At 43.5% G+C, this 24,585-nt stretch overlaps 1 protein-coding gene across 4 annotated transcripts in view; it reads left to right on the top strand.

The window, feature by feature from the left end:
- KIFAP3 (kinesin associated protein 3) overlaps positions 1-24,210 on the top strand; it is a 67,112-nt gene extending 42,902 nt beyond the window's left edge. For 2 of the 4 annotated variants that reach the window (XM_059854699.1, XM_059854700.1), the window contains exons 18-20: positions 131-320; positions 4,504-4,603; positions 23,827-24,210. In XM_059854699.1, the coding sequence (XP_059710682.1) occupies positions 131-320; positions 4,504-4,603; positions 23,827-23,935 (399 nt within the window). In that variant the 3' untranslated portion in view covers positions 23,936-24,210. Of the gene's footprint in view, positions 1-95; positions 321-4,503; positions 4,604-5,813; positions 5,840-23,826 lie in introns of all 4 variants that reach the window. The other 2 variants (XM_059854701.1, XR_009487559.1) reach the window with 2 other exon arrangements.
- Positions 24,211-24,585: the final 375 nt, after the last annotated feature.

A 24,585-nucleotide genomic window follows, 5' to 3' on the forward strand; every position in this document is an offset into this window, starting at 1 on the left:
TGCAGCTGAGCAGAGCATTTAAGTCACTGGACCCTGAACTGGCATCTTTTGCTGATGTTGGCTTCCCCTGCCATTTCCTGTTACTTTGTCTACAGCTGATCCTAAAGCAGTGTGTGGTGATTTTTACCAGGAATATGATGAGGAATGGGCTAAAAAAATCCAGACGGAGAAGTTCCGATGGCACAACTCGCAGTGGCTGGAGATGGTGGAGAGCCGGCAGATGGACGACAGCGAGCAGTACCTGTATGGGGACGATCCCATCGAGCCCTACATCCACGAGGGGGACATTCTGGAGAGACCTGACCTCTTCTATAATGCAGGTAAAGCAGCACCTGTCATTGTTCAGCACTGGGGTTGTCACTTCTGAATTTGCAGTGGGAGCTTGAGCTGGGCCTGACTCAAACCAGGGCAGTTCCTGTTTTGTGGCACTGGGAGCAGCACTGATGCCAGCCAGGGATGGGCTTGTCCTTGTGGGGGCTGATGCCATGGAATGGCTACCTAGAACAAGATTAAGAGAATAAAAGTGGGTATTTATTGAAGGTCTTGAAATGGCTACTCCTTGGGCAGCCAAAAGCCTCCAAGGGGCTACACCCAGGGTGGACAATGGTCACGAGTTTTTCAGACAATTGTAATTTTGGTCCATTCACATATCAGGGGTTAATCCTCCAATTACAGCTTCAGGTAATGAAGTCATATTCCCCCAGTTTTCTCCTCCCCATTTCACTTTTTGTTTATACTTTTTGGGGCCTGAGGCTGTAGAGTGTCCTTGAGTTTCAGGCCCAGAGGGATTATTTTGTCTGACCAAAATATGAAGACAGTAGCTAACACTCTACATAGAATTTAGAGTTGTACACTAAAGCAGTACAAGATTTGAAAAATATAAAAGCTAAAATCCGAAGGCATCAGGATGATAGTGGTGGATTAAATACTGGATATCCATGATTTTAGGAAATGTTAGAGGTCTTCATGAATATGAGTAGACCTGTCTCACAAGAGCTGATGGACCATGACAATGGAGTCAAGTAAAGGTGGCCCAGCCTTCTTCTTCCCACCTACTTCTTGTGTCCATAGTTTGTTTGCTCTGTAAACAAAATCCTCTCATCCCTGTTAAATTCACAGCTGTGGGATTTATGCTGAATTTTGTTCTGCCTGTTGTATTAGTTGTGCAATGAGATTTTTATTGCAGATACTGATGAAAGACTTCAGTTGAGTCTCAAACTTGTAGATTCCTTAGCAGAGTCCATAATTTCATGACTTTAATCTATCTGTACGATGTTTGCTGTTGTATATCTAGGATTTTGGGAAGTGTGTGAATCTCTTCTGTAAATGCTGATTTATCTAATCCAATGTTGCCAGCTGTTCAGGAGGAAGGTTCAATAAAACTTTGCAGGAGACAATAATGAAATAATTTGGCCCAGTGGATAAATGCCTGCATAACTTTTTGTAACTAGGAGTTGGCCTACCCTCTCAAACTTGTGGGTTTAGATCCTTTTCAAACTCCTGGATAACTGAGTGCATGAATTTTTGCCTTTTTTTTTTTTTTGAATTGCTGGATTTGAGTCTGTGTTTTTAATTTTCCACATAAGTGTCCAGTCCTCTGCCGTGAAGCATGAGTCACAAAACTCTGTGACTCTGGATCAATTTGCAGGAGGAATAATTAGAAAAACAAAACCACTAAACCCCATCATCTTCACTCATGGTTGCTGCAAGAAAACAATTGTGCAAGATCTCAGTAGCATTTCAAATACTGTTCTCAAAGGATAACAGAACATAAGGCTTCTTTTTCTTCTGCCATAGCTACTTGCCTCTTAGTGTCATAGTTTTTCCCTTTTGGATTTTTTGTGCTGGAATTGATACTTGACTGGGAGGGAAAGGTAGAATTCTGGTGATATGTTCTGCAGATGTTTGAAATGTGCTTTTGTTTTTAAAGGTAGCCCTTTTTAAAGAGTGATTATATTCAAAAGGTAGATTCACTTCTCAGGTTCATTGCAGCAAATGTGAGTAACTGTGTGCTTCTGCAATTTCCTAGACTTCAGCTTTTGAAATGTGGCATCTCAAAAGTGACCTAATATTCCTTTGAAAAGGCTACAGGTTAAGGTTGGAGCAGGGATTTGGGTTTCTGAAGGACAGATCATTACTTAGTGAAAAAAAACCCCACATTCAAACCCACCAAAAGTACAAATCTTTGTGCAGTCAGAAATGAAATACTTGTATTTCAGTTTGATACTTTTAGAAGTGGTCTACACTGATGGCTGACAGTACAAGTCCCACCTTGACCATAATCATTCTTGAGCTCACTCATGACAAGATGAGTTCCTTATTTCATGACAGGCCAATCTCTCTCTTGCACAGTAATTTAAATCTACATGAAAAATGTGGTATAATCTCTGAAGTTACCTTCCTGAGCTCAGTGCCTCTCTTGCTCTGAAAGTACATAACCTAATTTATCTTGAAATGTACATAACAACAGATGTCCTTTAACTGTGTAATCACATTTTCTGCAGCTGATGCTCTCCATGTGCTTTCATTTTCCTGTAAATTCATGTGAGCCATAACTCTGAGTGTTATGGTTTGACTGTTAACACTCTTGATTGAAGACACTTTAAGTAGTGGTAGCAGTAGCCTCAGAGTTAAAATGTAGTGCTTGCTTTATTAATACAGAGACATATGTTATTTTTAAGTTTCTCTGCTCTCAAAGAAGAGAAGTTTTAGCCTAGCCTGGCTATTTAAAATGCACAGTCATTTGGCATGGATTGCTTTTGATCTGAAGTGCTGCAGGTATAAAAGTGATAATGGTCCTCCTCATTTCAGTTCAGTGGAGCATACAGACTAGGAGGTGAGATAGAAAAAATTGGCACAAGTCTTAATAAAGGCCACTTCAACTTTTCTTTCACTTCTTTGGATATTTTCTATTTGTTTGGTGTCACAGGGCACCCACATCCTGCTGAACATGCTGACAGACAGGAATATTGATCCCTGCCAGAACACTTGCTTGTCAAGTCATACTCCTTCACATACTGTACACACATGTCTGCAATTAGAACATGGCCATGTACAGCAATCTGATGCTGCTAAAATGTGGTCTGATCATGGCTGGCATTTTTCATTTGCAATCTGCTGCCTTGCATTCAGTCACTTTCCCATGAGGTATTATCTTCTAAATGAATCTCTGTAGCACCTCATCAAATGTCTGTAAGAAATCTAGATGTGTCAATTCTATTCCTTTTATCACTTGTCACTATATTATCTTCAAAAAACATCAGGTAAATTCATAAAGCACGGGGAGATTTGTTTGAATGCCAGAGTCGTCATCTCTAAGCCCCTGTGTCTGTAAGTAACTTTCCACTGCTTCCTGTGCAGGCAGTTTTAGTAGTTTGGAAACCACAGAGGTTAAGCTAAGTGGCCTGTGACTCCCTGGATCTTATCTCTTTTTCTTTAAAGTGGAATGGCATTTGTAACTTCCTAGTCATTAGGAATCTCTGTCTTCCCTCTCTTAAACTCTTAATGTATCAGTCTGGATGTACCTGTTTCTGCCCTGCTTTTATGGGGATGCTTTCTGCGCTTCAGGTCTGCAATGGTTTTCATACAGTGATGGAGACAAACTGATGTAGGGGCTGTTTAAATTAAAGAGCTTGTTATATCTGATTAGAGCCTAATGCTAATTATTAAGTAAGAACTGTGTCCTTAATATTAAAAAGAAATGTGTTTTGTGAATGGGAGCAGCAAAGAGTTAAGCTGGGCTCTCATTCAGCTGTGGTCAGTTCAGTGACTTTACTTCAAAGACACTCTGTGGGTTTACATTGATGTAACAGAAGGAAGATGTTTGCTCCTGATTTTCTTTTCCTCATAAAGCAAGCAGAGACTGTGAAGCCTTTAAGAAATGCTTCTGGCTTTACAAATGTCTGCATCTTCATATGCCAGTGTTGTAACATAAAGGAAGCACAGAAAATCTGGAACCTGTGTTCTTGAGAGGATATCACATGAAAAGCCTGTTCTTGTTGGAAGGAGCTCTGAGATATTAAAAGATGGGCTAGATAAATAATTTTCAAGTCACTTTCTTGTTTTCCCAACAAGAAGTTTGAAGAGATACAGTGGTGCAGTATAGAGTCTGAACAATTAAGACCATTGCTGTTTTTTTGTTTTTATGCTGCTGGCCCAGATTAATGTTTTACCTTTTTCATTACTTGTTCTCTGGGCTTACTTTGATGGGTGAGACAAGATTTGTCTTGAAATAACTTTTATAGGCTTAAGAAAGAAAGGCTAAGAGAATATTTCTTAGGTGCAGCATTTTTCAGGGCAGTGGGCTGAAGCTCCTTGGAGTCCCAGTGAGGACTTTTTTGTACTTGAAGTTGCTGGGTTCCAGTATTATTGTTGATTTTTGTTCCCCACAGAAATATTGTAAGTTAAATTCCTAGTGAATTGCTAAAAGAAACCAGGACAGGTGGTTTTGCCCACTTGCCCTCAATCCTGCTCCTTGACAAGTGGCTGTATTTTGTTTTCTAGATGGGCTGATGGTCCCTGATGGAGCGGTGAGTCCGGATATCTTCGGGGATTACCAGCTGCAGAATGGAGACCTGGTTGGGCAGCATCCCTTCTCTGGCAAGTAAGTTCCTCCTGCTAAAGAATCCTTATCATCCAGTGGCTCTTCAAGCTTCTTTTAGGGCTTCATTTGTAGTGCTCAGTAATTTTTGCCCCCATAGGAGAAGGAAGGATTTACACTGCACAAACAATTCTAGTCTGTTGTCTGAATCACGTGTCTATTTTAACATTCTAACATGTTGTAATACATCACAGCTTTCCAAAAGAAAGAATAGAACAAGAATAGAATAATAAGAATAGAACAATAACACAGAATACACCACCTGTTATGACAACTACTCAAATACTCTTCAGACACTGGGAAGCATCTAGAGAGAGGCTTGAGTGCTGATTACCCAGATGATGTTTGTTTTCAATATTCTTAAATTTAAAAGAAGTCTTTCAGCTGCTCTGGGTTTGGTGTTTATTGGTGTTTTTCATCAGCCTAAGTCTTCCCAAGGTATTCTCAGTTAGATTCCTGAGGGCACTTTGAAAGTGGGCTATAGGAGCAAAAGGCATCAGCTTTTGCTGATACTCTTTGAGATCTTTCTCTGAATTTCCCCTCTAGTCAAAGACCTCTCCTTCTTAATGTTGGCAGGCTGTTCCTGTTTGAATTTCTGAGTGAACTTCTCCCATGAGTTCAAAATAGTAAAGACTCCTTTCCAAGAATAGAATCTTCATAAATCCTGATGCTGTAGAGTTTAGGAAGTGCATTTTATAAAGCATGAATTCTGTGCACTCCTGAGCAGGAAATAGTTCAAACACTTGATAGGCAAGGTACAGCATTCACTTCAACAGGATCCAACTATCTGGATATGCCTAGCCCTGGGGCTGAGGAATGTTCTTTTCACTACTAACGCCTTACATTTGTAAAATGTAAGTCATTCACAGTATGTACAGCTGAAGCAAAAAAGATTTTCCTCCCTTACTTTGGCTTCTTGTAATTAATCAAGGGGGGTGAACAGTTACTTTTGTTGGTTTATTCTACCTGTGATGGCCCAGAAAGCTGAACATTGAGTAAGGCTTGGAGTGGTGGTAACATTTTTAAGGACAAATTAAAATAACTGACATGCGCAGGGTACAAAAAAAAGCAGGATTTGAGATGAATCTTCTAGAAAAAAAGGAAATATTTTTTACTCAGTAAGCATTAAGTTCAGAGTAGTGTGAGTCTGTGTTTGGGAAGGGGATGCTGGTGCCCGTGCTGATCATTTCCAAATGTTCAACCTTTGTTGCAGAGCTTGCAGGTGGGAGAGAAACTGAGGTAAGTGTGAGCTCTGTGCTGCTCTTGGGGTCTCAGTGGGTGACTCACCATTTTTAACTTCACAATAGACACACAGCCATGAGGTGATGGATTTCTCTGTTCACCAGAACATTGGAGGGTGCTCCTGTAGTCTGCAGGCCCACCTGGAAGTGTGGGGAAAGGTGTGTTGGGTAGAGCTTGCAGACTCCTTTGTTTCCAGTAAACTTAGAAAAGTTTACTTAGTTAGAGAAAGTCTCCGTCAATATACTCTGAAAACAGAGAGTTTTCAGCTGGGAAGCAAAACCATCTCCAGTGTCCTTGGTTAAAAGGGAAGGCACATCAGTCAGCCTCAAATTGCAGTCCCTCATCAGGGAGCTCCAATAGTAACCTGCTTTTTAATCTGATTGTATTCCAGCTAACATGAGTAGCAAAATACATCTGGTGTATACCTAGTTAAATTAAGTATTTGTAGAATTTTCTTGCATGTTTCAAGGCATTCTGAAGGCTCACCCTTAAGAATGAAAACAGAAGAACTGCAGGTTGGCCCATTGCTGATGGCCTCTGGAAATATTGGGATTTCTGTTTTCTAGGAAGATTTCTTTCAATATGATTGCTCCATGGACTTATCTGCTATCCAGACACACAGTCTAATTGGAAACAGTGTGGAGTGCTGCAAATGTTCTGTCTTATTTGTAGCAGAGCAGGAGTGAATTGTTTGATAGAATAGATACTGGCAGCGGAGTGGTGAATCTGACTTCTCACATGTGGGTCATTATGGGCTGGAACTGCTTGGCGCCAGCAGCCAGGATTTCCTGATGCTCAGACCTAATGTAAAATGCATTAGTGCTCCAAGGCATGAGCCATGGAATTGCCAGTCCCATGGGTCTGGAGCTCCCTTCTCCCAACTGGAGCTGGTGTTGGAAGGTAAAACCATACGTGCTACAGAGCCTAATTAAAAATAATAGCAGCAAGTCAAGGCGCTTTTTATGTGTTATATAGTGTACATTTCAGCCATACCAAAACATAATTCTGGGGTATTTTTATGCTTACAGTTTAAAGCTAACAAGAACCTTATGTCAAGGATTTATTTTTAACCAGTTCCAGCTTTTAATAAATCAAGATTTTTTGTTATAAAAAATGGTTCATTTTTCTATTAATAATATTCAAATATGTTTTCAGAAACTTTTTTAGCAACAAAGCTGAGTTGTGGTTTTCATAGACAATTAGCAAGTCAGTTAATAGTAACATGTCTTGGAAGTTCAGAGAGAGATTGCTAATTATGAGTAGATTCTTGGTTTTGGTCTTTTAATTTGTTATACTTTTTCATTTATTATACATTTATTTGTTATGCCTCTGTCTTCTGGTCTTTGCCTTTTATATTAGGCTTTTCAATTCTGTAATAGAAGCAGTTTTTGCTAAGCACTGGGGTGAGTTCTGAAGTCTCTTTGTCATTTAAGAGAGAGTCTCTTTGCCATTTAAGACCACCCTGTGAATTTTGAGGTAGGTAACAACCATGAGCTGATTTCTTGCTCCTCAGCCTTCAATAATTTATTCCTTTCTTCTCCTTTCTGCATTCCTATGGGAAAGAATGAGGATATGTTACCTCTTTAATTTCTCTGAGGCTGTTTCCTGTCCTTGCAATGTGCTCAGAGTGGATCAGGACTTTGCCTTGCCTCAAGGAGGGCTGAAAAGGCAGCCAGAAAGTCCCACATTATTAGTGGCTGCACATCACTGAGAAAATGAGTTTGTGCTGAACTGGTGTTGGTGCCCTCAGTGCATTACCAGGGCTTGAGTGTGTTCTGATCACCCTCCTAATTTTTGGAGCCAAAGAACTGTGTCTGTGAGGAGTGGCTGTCAAGGACCACAATGAAACTCAACCTGAGTGGGAGATTTTCCCTGTAAGTTGTGTTTGATAACCCAGCCCACACCACCTGCCATGTGTCCTATTGTTACTCCAGTTTCCTTGCGAGCTTCCAGGGCTGGGGGATGCTGTTCTAGCAGAGCTCCAGGGCACCCTCTGCCATTGCAATTCCAGGCTGCTTCATTTGGGAAAATGCAGGGCAATTGGAGCAGCAACTGTGTCCAAAGGTGCAGTTGCTGAAGTGGTAGACTCTCCTGTAATGCAGCAGGGATGCCACCAGCATCTTTTGTGGAGTCCCTGTCCCAGGAGACCCTGGACCCACACACCTAGAGCTGCTGCACAGTCTTAGGAGGGTATGGAGATGCTTTTGTAAAGTCAAGCAGAACAGGAATTCAAAACAGTTGAATTATTGATAGGCATCTGCACTCCCTGAGTTACCACATTGGGGCTGTTCTCCCCTGTCATTTTCAAGAGGGAAACATGAAGTGGCAGCACTGGCAGTAAAAACCTCTCTTGATCTGGGGAAAGAGGCTTTTTTTTCAAAGACACTGCTTTCCCTTCAAGGGGGTGTCTTTTCCTTTGAAACCTGGGATAGTGTTACTCTCAGGAGTTGAGAATGCCACCTCATGTGATCATGCATTGTGAAGTAAAGAACAACTTTGAGGGGAATTGTATAAGTATCTAGCCTGAATTCAGTTTGTAGATTTGCTTGCATGCTTGCTGTTCTGGACATGTCCACATCCTGATAATTGTTATTTCTGTTACTTGTCATCATGAAGCAGAAGCAGCACAGAAGTGAAGACCTGGGCAGCTGCCATTTTTCTGATAGTGCCACCCTGGGAAATGCTTTGTTTCTGGGGATCTAGCTTGTGTGTTCTGCAGCTTCTGTTTACAGCTCTTATCCCTGAACTATATTCTTAGTGCAGTTGTACTGTTACTTCTGAGGCCTATAAATAGAATTATTTCAGAATGTAACATCCACAGGAGCAGTGATAAAGTCCATAAACAGCATCTCTTGTTTTCCTCAAAGGTTTGGAGCATAATGCAGATAGATTGTAAGGTATGTTTTCCATTCAGCAGGAAAGATGTGGTTGAGGAGGTTGTTTTGACAGCTTCTATCCAGGTTTTTTTCATTGGCCAGGAAAAGACTTTTGTGATTAGATTACCAGTTTTGAATCATCTTTCTGTCTTTCAGAAGCAGATGGGCATTAGGCATAGATTTGAAATTTTCATCTGTTATTAAAATCTGAATTCAAGGTTTCTGGTTCTGATAAGGCTTAATATTGAGTGAAAGTTTTATGATTGTGGCAAACAAAAATCCTTCACCTTTGGCTGATGTGATGACAGCTTAGTGTCTGAGCTGCAGGGGATAAAGACCAGCTGAAAGACATCTTCCAGAATCTATGGTCATTCATCAAATTTTAATCACCTTCTGGAGACTAATTACTTTCTTAAGACACAAACATAATAGTGATGGCTAAATACCTTATAATAGAGATAGCCACAGTATTTTTCTTGCCCCTTGGGGAAGAGGCCACTTCTTAACCTTTTCCAGCTACAACTAGGTAATGGTACAAACTCTGAGTGCAAAAGCCAATTTTTGGTTAATATCCTCAACAGAGTCCTCAAATCTTCTCAGTCTGTAGCTTTGAAAAGATTAATAGTTAGGAATGCTAGAGCTGGCCAGAACTCTTTTTTTTTTTTCCCTGAGGAAGTTTTTCACCAGTGCAGGATCCTTTAACCTTGTTACAAAATGCAGCAGAGCTGCCATTGCTCAACCCTCATTTTCTCTGAGACAGGCCTTGCTGTGTGTGCTGTTCGCAGCATGTGCACTCCCAGCTCTTCCCAGCAGAGATCTGACTGAGGATTCTTCCCAGGAAGCACTGAGGTTTGGCATGTCAAGCACAACCAGTTTTATGGGGTGACTGCATGTCTGTGTCCTTGGTGGAACATCTTTCCTCTTGCCTGGATTTACAGCCTAAAGCTGTGCCTGCATGTCTTGTTTTTGCCATGGCAGGTCACTGGCATGTTCTGTGAGCTCAGTGCCTGCAGCCAGGCCCTTGCAGGCTGCTCTGTGCTGGCCCCAGGGAAGCTGTGGCTGCTCTTGGCAAATTCCAGGCTGCACAGCCAGGCTCTTGTCTGGGCTTGATGGAAACAGGACCTGGCCACAGCTCCTGGTGCTCCAGCACTCAGTGGGACTTGGCTTATCTGTAGCTGAGCTAAGCATGTGTGATGTCTGCATGTGCTGCAAGTCCACCCTGAATGGCAAGAATGCTCCTATCTATGGCCTTTTTTCACTTGGAAACCTGGGAGTTTTCATGGTGGAACAACCCAGAGCTGTAGCCTTTCACTGCCATTGATTGCTGCACTGTGGTGTGAATTCCCAGCTGAACATCTCCCATCTGGGTCAGCTGCAAGAACTGCAGCAGGTGCTGGCAAATGTGCACTTTGTAAGGGATTATCAAAATGCTTTTAAATGTTTGTACCTGTAACTTACATCCTACTTTGACATTTAGAGCTATATTCCATAGAGATCCTCAACTTCAGTTAGATTTGCTGAAGGAAAGGACTGAAGGAATTGGTGATCTTGGTGACCCTGCCAGGGAGTGTGTCTCATCCATCTTCTATTTTCAGTAAAGTTCAGCACAGTTTATTTAGAAGTTGGAACATTCCCTTTCCAGCCTTTCAGGAGGTAAGCACCATCTTGCAGGCTGTCTCTGAGGGTGAAAACTCACTCTGTTAGCAGACAGCAGCAGGGATCAGTGGCAGAACAAACTGTTTCATGCTCCTTTAGACAAAAAAATGTTCACCTGTGGGGTCTGTGCTGACACTACTCACATCTCTTTCCTCCTCATTTGAACAGAGGAAGTAATACTTCCCTGTCTTAGAGGTGGACATATAGTGAGTATAAAATCTTTTAATTAATGGAAAGAAAACCTGAAGGAGTATAAATTACTATTACAAGATAATTCTGCTTGGAACCATTTTTCTATAATGATATTTCTTACAGCTCTGGGCAGAATTTCTTCTTTTCCATAGTTAAACCTTATTTTAAAAACAAAATCCAACTTAGTTGCCTTTGCAATATGTTCAGCAGAGTTGTACTCAACTTCTGCCATTTGGACACTATTTAATTTGCATTTCCCAGGAGAATTAAATTAGGTTTTATTAGTAAATTGGGCCTATAACCTTGCAGGCAGGTTTTATTAGTTTATCACACATCAGTATTAGCAAATTGTAAATCCCACTGAAACAAATTTGAAAAGGCCTTAAAGAAAAGAAGTTTCAGAACCATTGAAGTTCCTGGACACAAATAAGGGAGTTTATTTTGGTTGGTTCATGTATTTTTTTTAATCCCACAAAAATCTTGTTAGTGGCAGCAGAGTCACCTTTTTATCATATTCTTTTGTCCTAACTGTGCCTACATGGTTAGTTTTATAGAAGTTAAAGGCACTGACTGTTCCTGGGGAACTGCTAGAGATGTTTTGTTTCTCAGTGCCTATGCAGGTGCCACATACTCCTGGAATTGAGATTTTGCATCTAAAAGAATGTGAGAAGGAAGTGAGAGCTGCTGCCTTTTGGAGGGTTTTGGACACAGTCTGGGACAAGCTTATTGAAAGACTTCACTTGACTGCTCCAGGTGCTGCCTGGATCATGGCCTGAAATGACCCAAAATTCACTGTGTATTTATTCCCCTTCAGTACTGACATGTGGCAGTGGTGGAACAGGAAGGCTTCATTGCTGAAAGCTTTTGAATGAGAGCTTCAATTTCTTTGTATCTTACAGTAATTTGTTCCTGCATCAGCACTAAACTAGAGCACTCTCTCTGGTTTGGTGTTGTTTTTTTTTGTTGTTGTTTTGGGGTTTTTTTGGGTGGTGGTCATATTCCTGTTAGCTGTCACTTCATTATTTTTTCATACTGTCTCCTCAAATCCTTGTTTATAGAAGTGCTGCAGCCTGATCACATAATCCAGTTTAGGTGTCTCTGATAATTGTCTGACCAAATTCTGCTGTTAGGCTGTGGAAAGTTACTGGAGCATTTTTGAAGACAGGGGTCTAATTATTTCAGAGGATGAAGATTTTACCCATTGGCCCATATTCATCAATGTGATTTTCCCAGAGTTTGGACAGCTTTTGCACAACTGAAAGATCAGGGCTGTAATTGAGGAATGAGGACAATATTATTCATATCCAATATTTGATGTACAACAACTTTTGAATGTGCTTGGGTGTTCATCTGTTGTCACTGTGTTCTCAGCATGAGGAGAAGCTCCCAAGAGCTCTCCATGTATCCCCCACACACAGACAATGCTCACAGTCCTTGAGAGCTGATAGCCAAGGTGGGCAGGAAAGCACAGGTGAGGGAGAAGGGAAGTTACTCCTCCAGAGGTGGAGAAGGGAAGGGAGGGAGAAGGGCAGTTCCTCCTGCAGAGTCAGGTGCCAGAGCTGGAGCAAGGGAAGGGATGTTCTTCCTGCAGAGTCAGGTGCCAGGGATGGAGCAGGAGAAGGGCAGTTCCTCCTGCAGGGTCAGGTGCCAGGGATGGAGCAGGAGAAGGGCAGTTCCTCCTGCAGGGTCAGGTGCCAGGGATGGAGCAGAAGGGCAGTTCCTCCTGCAGGGTCAGGTGCCAGGGATGGAGCAGGAGAAGGGCAGTTCCTCCTGCAGGGTCAGGTGCCAGGGATGGAGCAGGGGAAGGGCAGTTCCTCCTGCAGGGTCAGGTGCCAGGGATGGAGCAGGGGCAGGGCAGTTCCTCCTGCAGGGTCAGGTGCCAGGGATGGAGCAGAAGGGCAGTTCCTCCTGCAGAGTCAGGTGCCAGGGATGGAGCAGGAGAAGGGCTCTCCTGATTGCTCCCACAGTGACCAGACCACACCACCTCACCAAGGTGTGTGGTCTGGAGCTGGGAAGGATCAGGTTGCCCTCGTTTCATTTACTGTAAGAGAGGTTTAATTGCTCCAACAATTGCAGCAGTATGGGAGAGATGAAATAGCTTGCTGGGGAATATTTTAACAGTGTTAAAATAGCAGTTTTTTCAGCAAGTTGCAGATGCTGTTTGGGAAGAGAATAAGTATTGAGGTTTTAATGCACTTCAGCTCTTTTGGAATACAGAATACTTGGGCCTCTTTTACTTGCAGTCACTTTTTTTTCCATTTTTTAGTTGCTTTTTATTTTATTATATTCCACCTGCAGTTGGCCTCATTTAACCATCATGGTTTAGGTGGCTATTAAGAATTTTAACAGAATACCCAAATGCTGTAGCAGTGAGCTCAAGTCCTTTGGAATGTCTTACCAAAAAATCCCCCAAACCTGCGCCTGTCTCTTCTGAAATGTAACATTAATTAATTCCCACGTTCTGTCTGCTGCTCAGTCCCTCCAGATGTGCTACTAGGCACAGACTGGCTCCCTGGTTACAAGCCATCTGGGCTCTGTAAACTGATTTGCACTTATATTAAACAATAAGTGAACAGAATGCGGAAGAGTTATTAAAGCAAATGTACATTGCTTATAAATCTCAAAGTAAAATATTAAAATGCAGTAAAGGGGAATGGAATGTGCAAATGAAGACCTGCTTGTTTTTAATGAGTTTAGCTGTGACCTTCTCGATTTCAACCAAAAGAAAAGAATTTTATTTTTCTCTTTAAAAATAAAAAAAAAAGAGAAACTATAAAACTGCTTACAGAAGTATCTGAGACAAAAACAAGGAAATATAATGTTCTAAACTTGACTGCTCCAAACCACTCAAGCTGCTGTGACAGCTCATAAAATTGAGAGTAGTTTTTAACTGGACTCTGTTTTACATTGCCAGAGTGAATTTTCCTTGCAGGAAGTAGCCAGAAGGTTTATTTAGTTTCCAGACTGCTGCTTTGATCTTTCCATTCTGTCACTTCTCAGGTTACATAGCCCTTTTTCACTGCAGTAAATCTGCAACAGTTAATGAGAATAAAATTTCCTCCTTCTCACTGATCACATGCTGTTAAATGCCAAACCACAGCCAGCAGCATATTTGCAGAATTCGGCTGCCCTGTACAAAAACAGCACAATCAGTTTAATCTTGTTGGTTTTGTAATTCATTTTATTGAGCTTTCCTTTTTCAAGTGACCTATTTTATCAAGACAAGTGGTTGCAAGGCCAGATCTGGAAGAAAGATTTAAAACTGTAATAAAGTGAGGGGTGTTTTGTGTGCTGGGTTTAAGCATGCTCACAGGATTCAAAATTAAACTTAAAATGAGGAGTTTTAAAAAGGCCCATATATCAGTAGGATATTTCTTGTGGTTATTGTCTGAACTGAACATGTGCTCTGAGCAAGTCTCTAGCATAAAAATTAATACATCAAATTAATTTCTTTGCCAAATACTTAGAATTGTTTTGATTCTAAAACTTTATTCTGATTCTGTGTTTATCAGCCTCAACCATCCAACTCCAAAGACTGACCCACCCTTTTCCCTCTGGAAAACCAAGATGATGGTTTTTTAACTTTGAGATTTAAAAAAATAATAAACTGGCTTACAAAGTTTATTTGCCTTTGGGATTTTGAGCTTTTTTAATTTTTTTATTTTTCCAGTACTCCCTGATCAACCTTTTTGGTCTGGAAACATTTGATTTTTCATTTGTTTAAGTTGAGTTTTTTTATATAATAATGCTACTCCAAGATATAGATCTCCAAGAACACATTCCTTGTCTGTATTTGTATCTGCCTTCTTTCCTGATATATCCAATGTTATTCCTAAGAAAAAAAAATCAGTAAGAGACATTGAGATTTATTTTCTTTTTGATTTTCACGACAATCTTTGCTGATTTGGGATAGACCTCAACAAGATTTCTCCAGGGCCCTGTGCTGATATATAAAAGTGTTTGAAATCAGGACAATCATCTGTGGTGATAAAAGAATATTTAAAGTTTCTTCATCACTAGTAACACTGCAACTGCATTTGCTGTGTGTGCTCGAGTGAGTGCTGCAAATCCCCCAGCAATGTTCACTTCAGAAAGGCTTTGAAAGCTTTTATTGGCTGCAGCTGGAAGTCAGAGCAGAACAGATTTCTTGACTTTCCCTCCTTCCTTCCCTCCAGCATCTGGACTCTCATCCCCACTGGGCTGCCCTGCAGACAGCACGGTGTCACCAGTGCCTTGTGGCCTTGCTGGGCTGCACAACAGGGGACTTCTGTCCCCATTTGTGTTGAAGGACAGAACTTGAAAGGCTGTGCTTGGGCTTGAGGAGTTTGTATAAACATTTAAAGGGAAAATTCTCCACCAAAAAGCTGCATTTTTGCTTCAGCTGCTTGTCTCTGAGTTCATTTTCAGTGAGCTGCTCTAGCAAGGAAGCAAGGAACAGTTCTGTGTGGAAATGGGAAGGCTGATGGAAGCTGGAGCAGATCCTGATCTGGTTAGTGACACCAGTCATCTCTGTGAAACTTCAGCATCTTATTCTGCTCAGGCAGTTGCCTGAAGCTTTCTGTACCCAGCCTAACACTGAGCTTGCTGAAGACAATTAAAAGAGAGGTGTGAAAGCTTCCCAAGCCAGGCCTATCCCTAGTTCAGATTAAGGCAATGACTTCTCAGTTTGTGGAGTTTACACATACACTTTGGACTGTGCAAGCAGAGAGGGGGAGGAAAGAACATCTTGCTTTTTTACTGCCTGTTCCTTGGGGCTGTTTTATTTGTTTTAGTTCTTAATTAATTCTTAAGAAATGGATGTATCTAATCAGTGGGTTTGGACAGTTGTTGAGCCAAGAGCACAGAAGATGTTTCTGTCAGGCTTAGACTGGAAAGCCAGAGCTCTTGATTTCCGTTCCAGCTCTGTCTGTGCACTTGACCTTTTAAGAAATCCTGTAGAGAGTGGCTGAGCAACTCTCTGTCTGTGTGGCAGAGCTGTGAGCCTGACTGCAGGAATGCTGCAGGAGCTCTCCTGATGCCCTTCACAGGAACAACGTGGCTGCATGGAACAAATGCAGCCTTGGAGCTGCTGTTTTGCCCCCTGGCTCTGTTGGGGATTGGTTGCCTTTCTAGCAGAGCAGAAATAATCTTTTTTCCTAAAGGGCTTGATAGAATAAGCACAAGTCTTTTCTGTCTATGTCAGTCTAATTTGAGTCTTCTCATTACTGTAGTTTGTCATTTGGCTGTCTTTAATGTCTGGGGTGTTTTCTCTTCCAATACTCCAATGGGAAACTGAGGTCATGGAGAAAAGGAGCAGCTTGTCCAGGATCACACAGCAGGTAACTGACAGAGCAAGAAACTGAGGCCAAATCCCAGGCTGTGTTTGCAGAGCAGGGATGGCAGGAGCTACAGCTTTCAAGCAAGGCTCACACTGAATTTGGCTAAGCAAGGTCATTTGGTTTTGGTTCAGTGCTTTCTTACTATTCATTTGGGAAATATTTTTTTAAAAAGCTGCCTTCCCCCAGTGAATTTTGGAGTGGTTATTGCTTGGTGCATAGCTGGAGCCTGACACAGAAGACACAGTGCTCATTTCTCCCCCATTGTCAGCTTTCCATTTGTTTGTAATTAAATGGGAGAAACAGCAGTATTGTGCTGAGATACAACTAGGCAGCAAGTCCAGAAGCAATTGGAAACTTGAAGTCATTAAGTACACTGAAGAAAGCTGGACCACGTGGAAGGAGAGACATGATCATATCCATAAAAGTTGTTTTATGAGGCACGAGGGAGCCAAAGTATTATTGCACAGGTTCATTTGTGCAGTTTTTTGTCTTGTGAGCAGGTACAATATTACTGTTTAAGGGACATTAATGCTAATGTAGAGATGGACTTGGGTGATTGATGCAATGGGCACAGTCACAGACACTGCCACAAAATTCCCCTCCCATTTCAGCTGGAAGAATAAAAAGCATGAAAAAAAAAAGCTTCACAGATAGGGGATAACAACTTGGGGTCATGAGAGGCAGAATTTAGGAGACTTGTGGTTTATAGTTTAACGTCATTAGCAGCAGTGGGAGAATCTACAGTTACAAGACATTATATAAAGAAACATTGTTTTTTCCTAAGGCTTCTCAGTTGTATGGAGTTTCTCCATAACCCATGGTTTGTGCCCTTACTCTGAAGGACAGAAAATTTATGGTCAGTGAAGGCAAACCAGAGGTAACTGGCTTGTAGGAGGAAATGGGATCATCATCTCAATCCCTGGACTTCAAGCAAGGACAGAAGCAACAGCCCTGTGTCCCTTTGTGGTGCCCTTCACCTGCATGGCTGCTGTTGGGAGAATGGGGTCCCATCCAGTGCTCAGCTGCCAGGGATATCAGCAGAAAGACCACAGAGTCCATGGCTTCAGGAGCTCTGAGCCTTGATTCATGTGTGAAGGTTCCTTGGTGGCTGCACAGGATTAGCTGAATGTGTCATACCTGCAGACAGCTTTAGGAGCTGGAGGTCTGTGTGTGTTCTGGGGGATTCAAAACCATTTCCCACCTGCTGTGCTTGGATGCACACGGTGCCTTAATCCCTGCTTGTGCAATGGGTCAGGGCCTGGATGCCCCAGCTCCCCCTGCCTGGTGTCTGCAGAGAGAACGTCAGAAGGGAAGGAGGGAGCTGCAGCATTCATTCACCAACCAGTCTGCTAATTGGGCTGGCAGGGCTGAGCATCCCCTTTGTGATTATACTGCCCTGCACTGCAGTCCTTGTCTCACACCAGCTCTCATCAACACTTCAGGAGCAAACAAAAACACCAAGATGAGAGAAAAAATATGGCCTTTGCTGCTGGCAAACCTGTGTGTGTCTTGTTGGCAAGAGTTCTGATCAGTGAGCTGCATCTCATTTGTACAGGTAATGCTGTGCTTGTGTGGAGATTAGAGACTGCTGTGCCACTCCTGTGGCTCTGGCACCTCCTGAGGGGAAAGTGCAGCCTTCAGTGCTCATCAGAACGTGATTTGTTTTGTCTGCTACATACTGGAACTCATTGTGCAATACAGGGGTTCATGGCATGAGAGTTTAAAAGGGAAGACAGGATGGGAACTGTACTGTCACATGTGAGTGGATTCCTGGAACAGAAAATGAAGAACTTCAGTCATGTGCAGCTGAAGTTCTGCACACCTGCCTGGGCTGAGGTGGGGATGGCTTGGGAGTGAAGAGTGATTTTTAAGAACAGTAATAGCCAGTGTATAGAGGGAGAAAGTACAGAGGAAACAGTGGAACTGCTATGAACTGTACTGATACCAGGCTTCTGAAAGATGCTCAGAACTCCTCTGGTTCTAACCCCTTTCTCTGATCCTCAAGAGCAGTTTTGGAGAGCTGCAGGTGTGATCAGAGGTGCCTCGTGTGTCAGCAGAGACTGCCTGTTTACACCTGCATGGAAACCCTCCTGGCAGCTCACTGGAGCATGTGGAGAGCTTTGGGTGTGAGCCCTTCATTGGGACTCGGTAGGGCTGCTGAAGAGCTGAGAGTTGCAGGTAGTGTTTGGCTGGTCAGAGCATCTACATAATTAAAAATCTATAGATTAAGAAAAAAAAAAGATTTTATTTTTAGTAAGCTTAGATATCTTGTATCCCCATTGAGTAGCTGAGAGCCTCTGAGACATGAGGGCTTGTTGATGCAGAGTAAGGAGGGAGGATTGTCAGGGTTTTAGAAAAAGTTTAGAATGAAAAGAATTAGGGATGAAATCTTGTCTCTGGTGGAAGCACTCTGTGTTTAGCTTGCAGTTCATTTTCAGGGGCAGTGATTCTGGGGTGCCTTAATTTTGGGCAGAAACAAATGAAATTTTGTCCCTAAAGTGTGAGCTCCTAAATTGGTATTTCACCCTCAAAGGCTTTTCCAGGGCTACTGTCACTTACACAGGCAGTGACAGTCTGGTACAGTGTGTGCCAGACTGCTTCAGACCTGCTTCCCAGGCAGTGCTTCCTGCTGGGATCACTCCAAGATCCATGGATCCTACTGGGGGCTTTCACTTGGATTTCAAGTGTTTACTTTTGACCAAGAATCTCCCCACTGATGCTGGACTTGCTTTTCTGAGGCCCTGCTGGAGGAATTAGTACCTGGGAATTGGGCTGTGTTTTGAGAGCCCCTGTCAGCAGCAGCACTGGTCCCAGTGTGAGCACTGGGGTGGACAGGGTGGGGGTGTGCGGTGCCATGGTCACTCTGCACCCTGGTGTTAATTACCCAGGTGTAATTACCCAGCCCAGCCTCTGCTGATACCCTGCCCTGGGGAGCAGCACGGACACCTGGAGGGAAACCCCAGCAGAGGATTCCCCATGGAGTGCTCCCTGTGGGAGCCTGCTGAGCCTTCCATGAATTCTATCTAGTCCAAAGCCTGTCTAGTTCAGAAGGATTCTGTGGATGCAGCAGGATGCTGGTTGCCATTTCCTGTGGGGAGACAGGACACAACTGGTCCTTACATCTTGAAATTTTGTCAGGGCACCTAAGATCCTACATGGGTATATTAATTTGGATGCTCTGAATCAGAGCAAGCATCAATAAGCAGGGCTGTTTAGAAATCTCTCCTCACTCATGCACATCAGGAACATTTTCCTCTTCGGCATGTGTTCCTCAGTTCCCTAGCAGTACAAGCAAATTGGAAAGTTCAGCTGTCATTTGGGGAAGGTCATAGATCACACTAGCAGCCTGAGTAATCCAAGAGGTTTTAAGTATCACAGCATTTAGTTTAAAGTGAAATTTGCTCTGACAGGGGCTGGCAGACCAATAGGAAAAAGAAATATTTGTGCTTGGAGAAGTGCATGTGTAGAGGCCTCGAGTATAACTGATGGCTGGAAGTGATTTCAGTCTAAAAAAAACAAATCATTAAGAGAGTGCATAGGGGTAAAATACACAGTTCATATTTTAAAGGGTCTCAAAATGAACCAGCAACTGAGGTTAGCAGTACATGGTAATTAGCTGGGCTGTGCACTGTTTAACTCCATGAGCCCCAGGCGTGGGGCTGAGCTTTGCACAAGAGCTGGGCTGTGCTGTGCCCGGGCAGCGAGCGCCGCGCTCTGCGCACGCGTCAGCCAGAGCTGCCTGCAGTGACTGCAGCCTGAGCCTGCATCTGAGGCTGCTGTGCTGCTCTGGCATCCACATCACCCTACAGCTGCAGGGCTGCATGCACTTCTGGCTGCCCAGTTACATTGCAGGGAGCACTGGGAAGAAAAATACTAACTCAGGCGTGAGTATTGTTGCCCCCGTGGATAATTGTGTGTCCCTTTCTCGGTGATTTTCCTCTCCTGCATAAACTCTATATTAGCATCCCAGCAAGAATAATAATCCCTGTGAGGACTGAGTCAAATAAGGTATCATTATTATGGGAGACAGGCTTGGTGCTTGCTCTGCTGAGGACTGAGTTTCCTGGTAGATGCTGTAGCATAAAGCCAACAATGTTTTTCCTAGGAGCAAGTCTTGAGGTTGATTGCTGGTATAAATCTGAGCGCACATGGCACAGATCATGAGCTCAGGCCAGTCATTATCCAGCAAGTGTTTACAGCCACAGAACTGCCATCTCTGCTGGCTCTCCCCTTCTGCTGTTCTTGGCAGAAGGGGCAAGGATTCATCAGGACTTGTTTTTAAATCCGTCCTCACCTCGGTGGGTTGTGTCCTTGGCCTGGCAGCCTCGGGAGCGAGCCAGGCTCCTCTCCCCAGGCCCGTGTTGGCTCGGTGGTTGTCCCACCCTCTGTCACCTCCTGGGCTCAGGACCCTTCCCTTCAGCTCCCACAGGCTCCCTGCTGCAGGCTGCCAGTGCAAACAATTCAACAGGCAAAGCTGCTGTGCTTCAAGAGCACTAATGTGCAAAAATGAAGCCAGTTCTTTTCAAGCATGGTCAAGACTTCATTTACTTCAGGGAAATATTTAGATAGGAGAGAGTAGTGATTTGATCAAGGTGTTTTAATGTGATTTTCTGTTTTTTTGAGGGGTTTTTTTGACTGTCCAAAGCAGTTATCAGCTGATCCATCTCTTCCAGTTTTCTTCAGGACACTAACATATGTCTGAACCATTTGGAAATAACTGATACTCCTCAAAGTTTAAACTCTAGGGATCTTTACCTAATTACTTACACATTTATAAAAAAAATATTAAAAAAATGATTTGTTGAGAATGTGATTGAAACCATATTTCCCCTGCTCTCGTTATCAGTTTAAATACATTTAGAAGCTCTTTGAGTGAGGATTATCGAGCTGGAAGTGGCTGGTGGAGCTCAGCCTGCAGGGATGGAGGCCCATTGCCACCGCGTGGCTCAGGGCGTTATTGCACCTCGCCCCCAAAAGCCCGCGGTGGTTCAGCTTGGGGTGTACAAAGGAGTTCAGGACAGGTTTCAGGCTCCTGTTTTTGTTGTGTCCCTCTGCCCCAGGAAACCTGAGGATGGCACTGCTGTGAGCCTGGGTACGGTTGCTGCCAGCTTGACTTGCAGTCAGCAGCCCTGGGCAGCCACAGCCTCCTCACTCACCTGAATATCATTCCAGAATGAGCTTTGCAGTGGTTTGCAGGAATGCAAAAAGGCCCTGTTCTACCACACTTGTAATAAAAACAACTTACCCACAACTAATATTGTTATAGTCACAGAAAACATGATGGAAAGATAAACCCAGAAAAGCATTTTCTGTTAAAATAGCTCTTTGTTATAAATCAGCTGTAGTTGATTTTTAAGGATCTTTGGAGGAAAGCAATCAAATTCCTGAGTTTAAAGGTAGCCTTAAAGGGTCCTGCTTCTCTGCAGTGTAACATCTCTGGTGTCACTGGGAATTTGTAGAAGCACAATAGAACCAGACCCTGCACTCCCAATTCCCACCATGCCTTCTTTTAGTACATTGTTAACTCGTGGCACTGACAGTATTAAAAGAACCCTTAAGGAATTGGCATTGGTTTATATAAGTTTGTTAAAAGGTTTGTTTTCTGAACTGCCAAACAAACTGGTCAGCTTCATGCTTGTCCTGGTTGGCTTGTTCACAAGAGCTTTGGGCCTGATATGGAGGCACTGCAGCCAAGGGCAGCCTGGGTGAGGTCTGTCTGTCTGTCTTTGCACACTGCAAAGCGGTGACAGAGGAGAGGCAGGGACTGGCTAAGGTGACTGCTCGGTTTGGGGTTTCTGGAGATGAGATAAACACAAAGTAACAGGATTTCTCTTAATCCCTTCTTTTGGGAGTCTTTCAAAGCTTCAGGCCTGATAATGAGAAAGCTGTTGTTTGCCAGGTACAAAGGAGGCATCTGGGGAAGATGCCTCAGAGGTCACCAGCTCATTTCTTAATGGGCTTGGAAAAGGGTAAGAGGACTTTGGAGTGGACACAGGAAGGAATGGGTGGCAAGAGGAATGTGTTCACAGAGCTTTGCACAACTGCAGGATACACCAGGGCCACTCTGCTGCTTCTGCTGTGCTGGAGGGCTGATCAGCCTGCAGGGTGGGGCTGGTGTGCAGGCTCTGTGCAGGAGTGAGGAGATGGGTGTTGCCAATTCAGATACACACAGGCAGATGTGGAAATGCAAATCACTTTCAGCTCACAGCATTTCTAAAGATACATCCAAGTAAAACAGTGAATTTTTTTCTCCCAGCTTTGGTGTTGATTGTGTCCCTTCCATCTCAGAGGACAAATCTCAGCCTTAGACCTTCCACCTTCACCTATCAGGATATCCCATGAGTGAGCTCATTTTCTGAGAGACAGGCACTAGGGATCCTTTTCTAGGGCCTCACTGAGATACACTCCAAGGAAAGTGCCTTTGTGAGGCCAGAGATGGACGTGGTCCTCCCCATGCAGCTGAGCCCTTTCAGCCCAAGCAATTCAGCTGTGCCAGCTTCTTGTAGAGCCAGGGCCTGGGGCCCACCCATTGTACATCTTCTGCAGGGGTTGTTCTTTCCCAGCCTTGGCTGTTGCATAACCCATGTTCCATATGGATAATTGGCAGTAATGAGGTTCAGCTTTTCCCCACTCCAAAAGCACTTTGGTTCTTTGTGTTTTGACAGTCTTCAGAGGGGAAGTTCGGCTCCTTTCAATGCATCTTTAGTCAGACAATAAATCAGGATCCTTTTCCATTTGTCCCCCTGCTGAAGGGGAAGCTAAGAAGTGACATGGCTATGAATAGGCAGTAATCCAGTGTCTTAGGCAATGCTCGTTTTTCCTCTACCTCCTCCATGAGTTATTGTTGAGCATGAGCTATGTGCCACTTTTCCCTATGCAGTTCTTGTGTTTTAGCATCTAACTCATTGTTGTGGGACTTTCTAGGTGTAAAAGATGCTGTTTTACATGAAAAGATAATCACTCTGTCTCATTAGTACATAGCTTTTTAGTACATGATTAATTCCTTCTGCCATTTGTCTGCCACTCTTGTATCCCACCAGAAGCAACATCTTTCACCAGATATCCTGTCTTTTAGCTGGTGTTCTCCATGCACCTCAGAAATGGACTGAAGGCAGGGAAAGAGACTCTTCAGATGTGCTGTGCAGGGCAGGGTTACAGCAGGTTTTGCCAGAAGCCTGAAGGACATGGTAACTGTAATGTACAGAGGGAGACACTGAGTCATGGAAGAAAGTGCTTGGCCAGTAAATCTGTGAAAGGAGGGAAGACTTTGGTCTCTCCTGGAATTCCTCTTGGACCTGAGAGCCTTTCCCTGATTGGAGTTTCACTGATGTCTCCACAGCATTTCATTTTCCACCAGGGAAGCAGTGTCCAGAAGGAGAACACAGCTGGCAAAGTTTCCTCACAAAACCATAATGCCTTAGTATTTTAGCTTGTATATTTTTCATCTATTTGCAATCCTGCAGTTCTTTAGTGTATAGCTCTAAACTCCATGTACAGTGCTAGCTACTGGCTTCCCATTTTGGTCAGACACAACAATTCCTCTCCAGGCCTGGCAATCAAGGACACCTCACTGCCTCAGGCCCCGAGAAATGTAAAACAAAAATGAATTGGGGGGGAGCAAACTTGGGGTAAATGAGTTCATTACCTGAAGCTGTAATTGGAAGATTAACCCCCAATATGGAAATGGACCAAACTTATAAAAGTGTGAAAACCTGTGACCCATTGTCCATTTTGGTTGTAGCCCCTGAGGGGGCTTTGTGTGCCCTAAAAGTCCCTGAAGGCCCTTCAAGAAATATAGCAGCTTTTTATTCCCTTGATTTTGTCTGGCCTCTGTCCTTAGGTAAGCCCAAAAAGGCATCAGCAGCAGGAGCTGGGAGCCAGCAGCAGCGGTGTTCCTTCCACGCCATACAAATCTCTGCCGTTCTCTCTCTTGTCTCTGCAGCATTGGAGTGGATGGCTTTGCTCCGAGCGCGGGGGGGCCCGGGCGCCCGGCAACCGCCTACGGCTACCGGCCAGAGGAGCCCTTCTTCTACGGCTACGGGGCACGGTGAGGGGCCAGCAGCACCTGCCTGCTCCTGCATGCTGCACCACCGGGCTCCAGCACTCTGTATCCTTTGGCATGTGTGGCTCCACGTACATTTAGCCTTCCTGGGTCCGGTGTGTTAGTGACAGTGTTTACTCTTGGGTTGCCCTTTGTTGTTGTTATTTTTGTACAGTAACTGTGACTTGAAAGCGGGAATTGGAAACTACTGGACTGGAAAGTGTCACATTATGTATATTAAGCTACTAATTTAATTTCTATTAAATAGAAAAACCTGTGTGGTCAGCAGTGGTGAATGTGTTTCTAACCGATGTTTTGTGTGTTTTACAAGGCACTCAAGAAGAGTGCTCCATGTGCAGGGTGTTTAACATGGACTGTTTCCCTCTCACACTTCAGTCACAGAACACCACTGAGCCCCAGCATCTCCTGGCACTGCCCTGGCACATAGTTTGGATCAAAGTCCAGTCCTGGGTCACCACTTTAATAATGGAAAGATGGCACAGATGCACTCCCCTGGAGCTTCAGACATTTACAGTCCATTTTAAATGCTTGAAAACACAATTAGAAACTACACAACAGAATACCTTTACCCTAGTGTTTAAACAGAGCGCTGTGGTCTGAGAGAAGACAGCCACATCCATCCTGAGGGCAGCAAGAGCA

The sequence above is a fragment of the Haemorhous mexicanus genome, chromosome 9 (genome assembly GCF_027477595.1).
Source record: "Haemorhous mexicanus isolate bHaeMex1 chromosome 9, bHaeMex1.pri, whole genome shotgun sequence".
NCBI classification, from domain to species: domain Eukaryota; kingdom Metazoa; phylum Chordata; class Aves; order Passeriformes; family Fringillidae; genus Haemorhous; species Haemorhous mexicanus.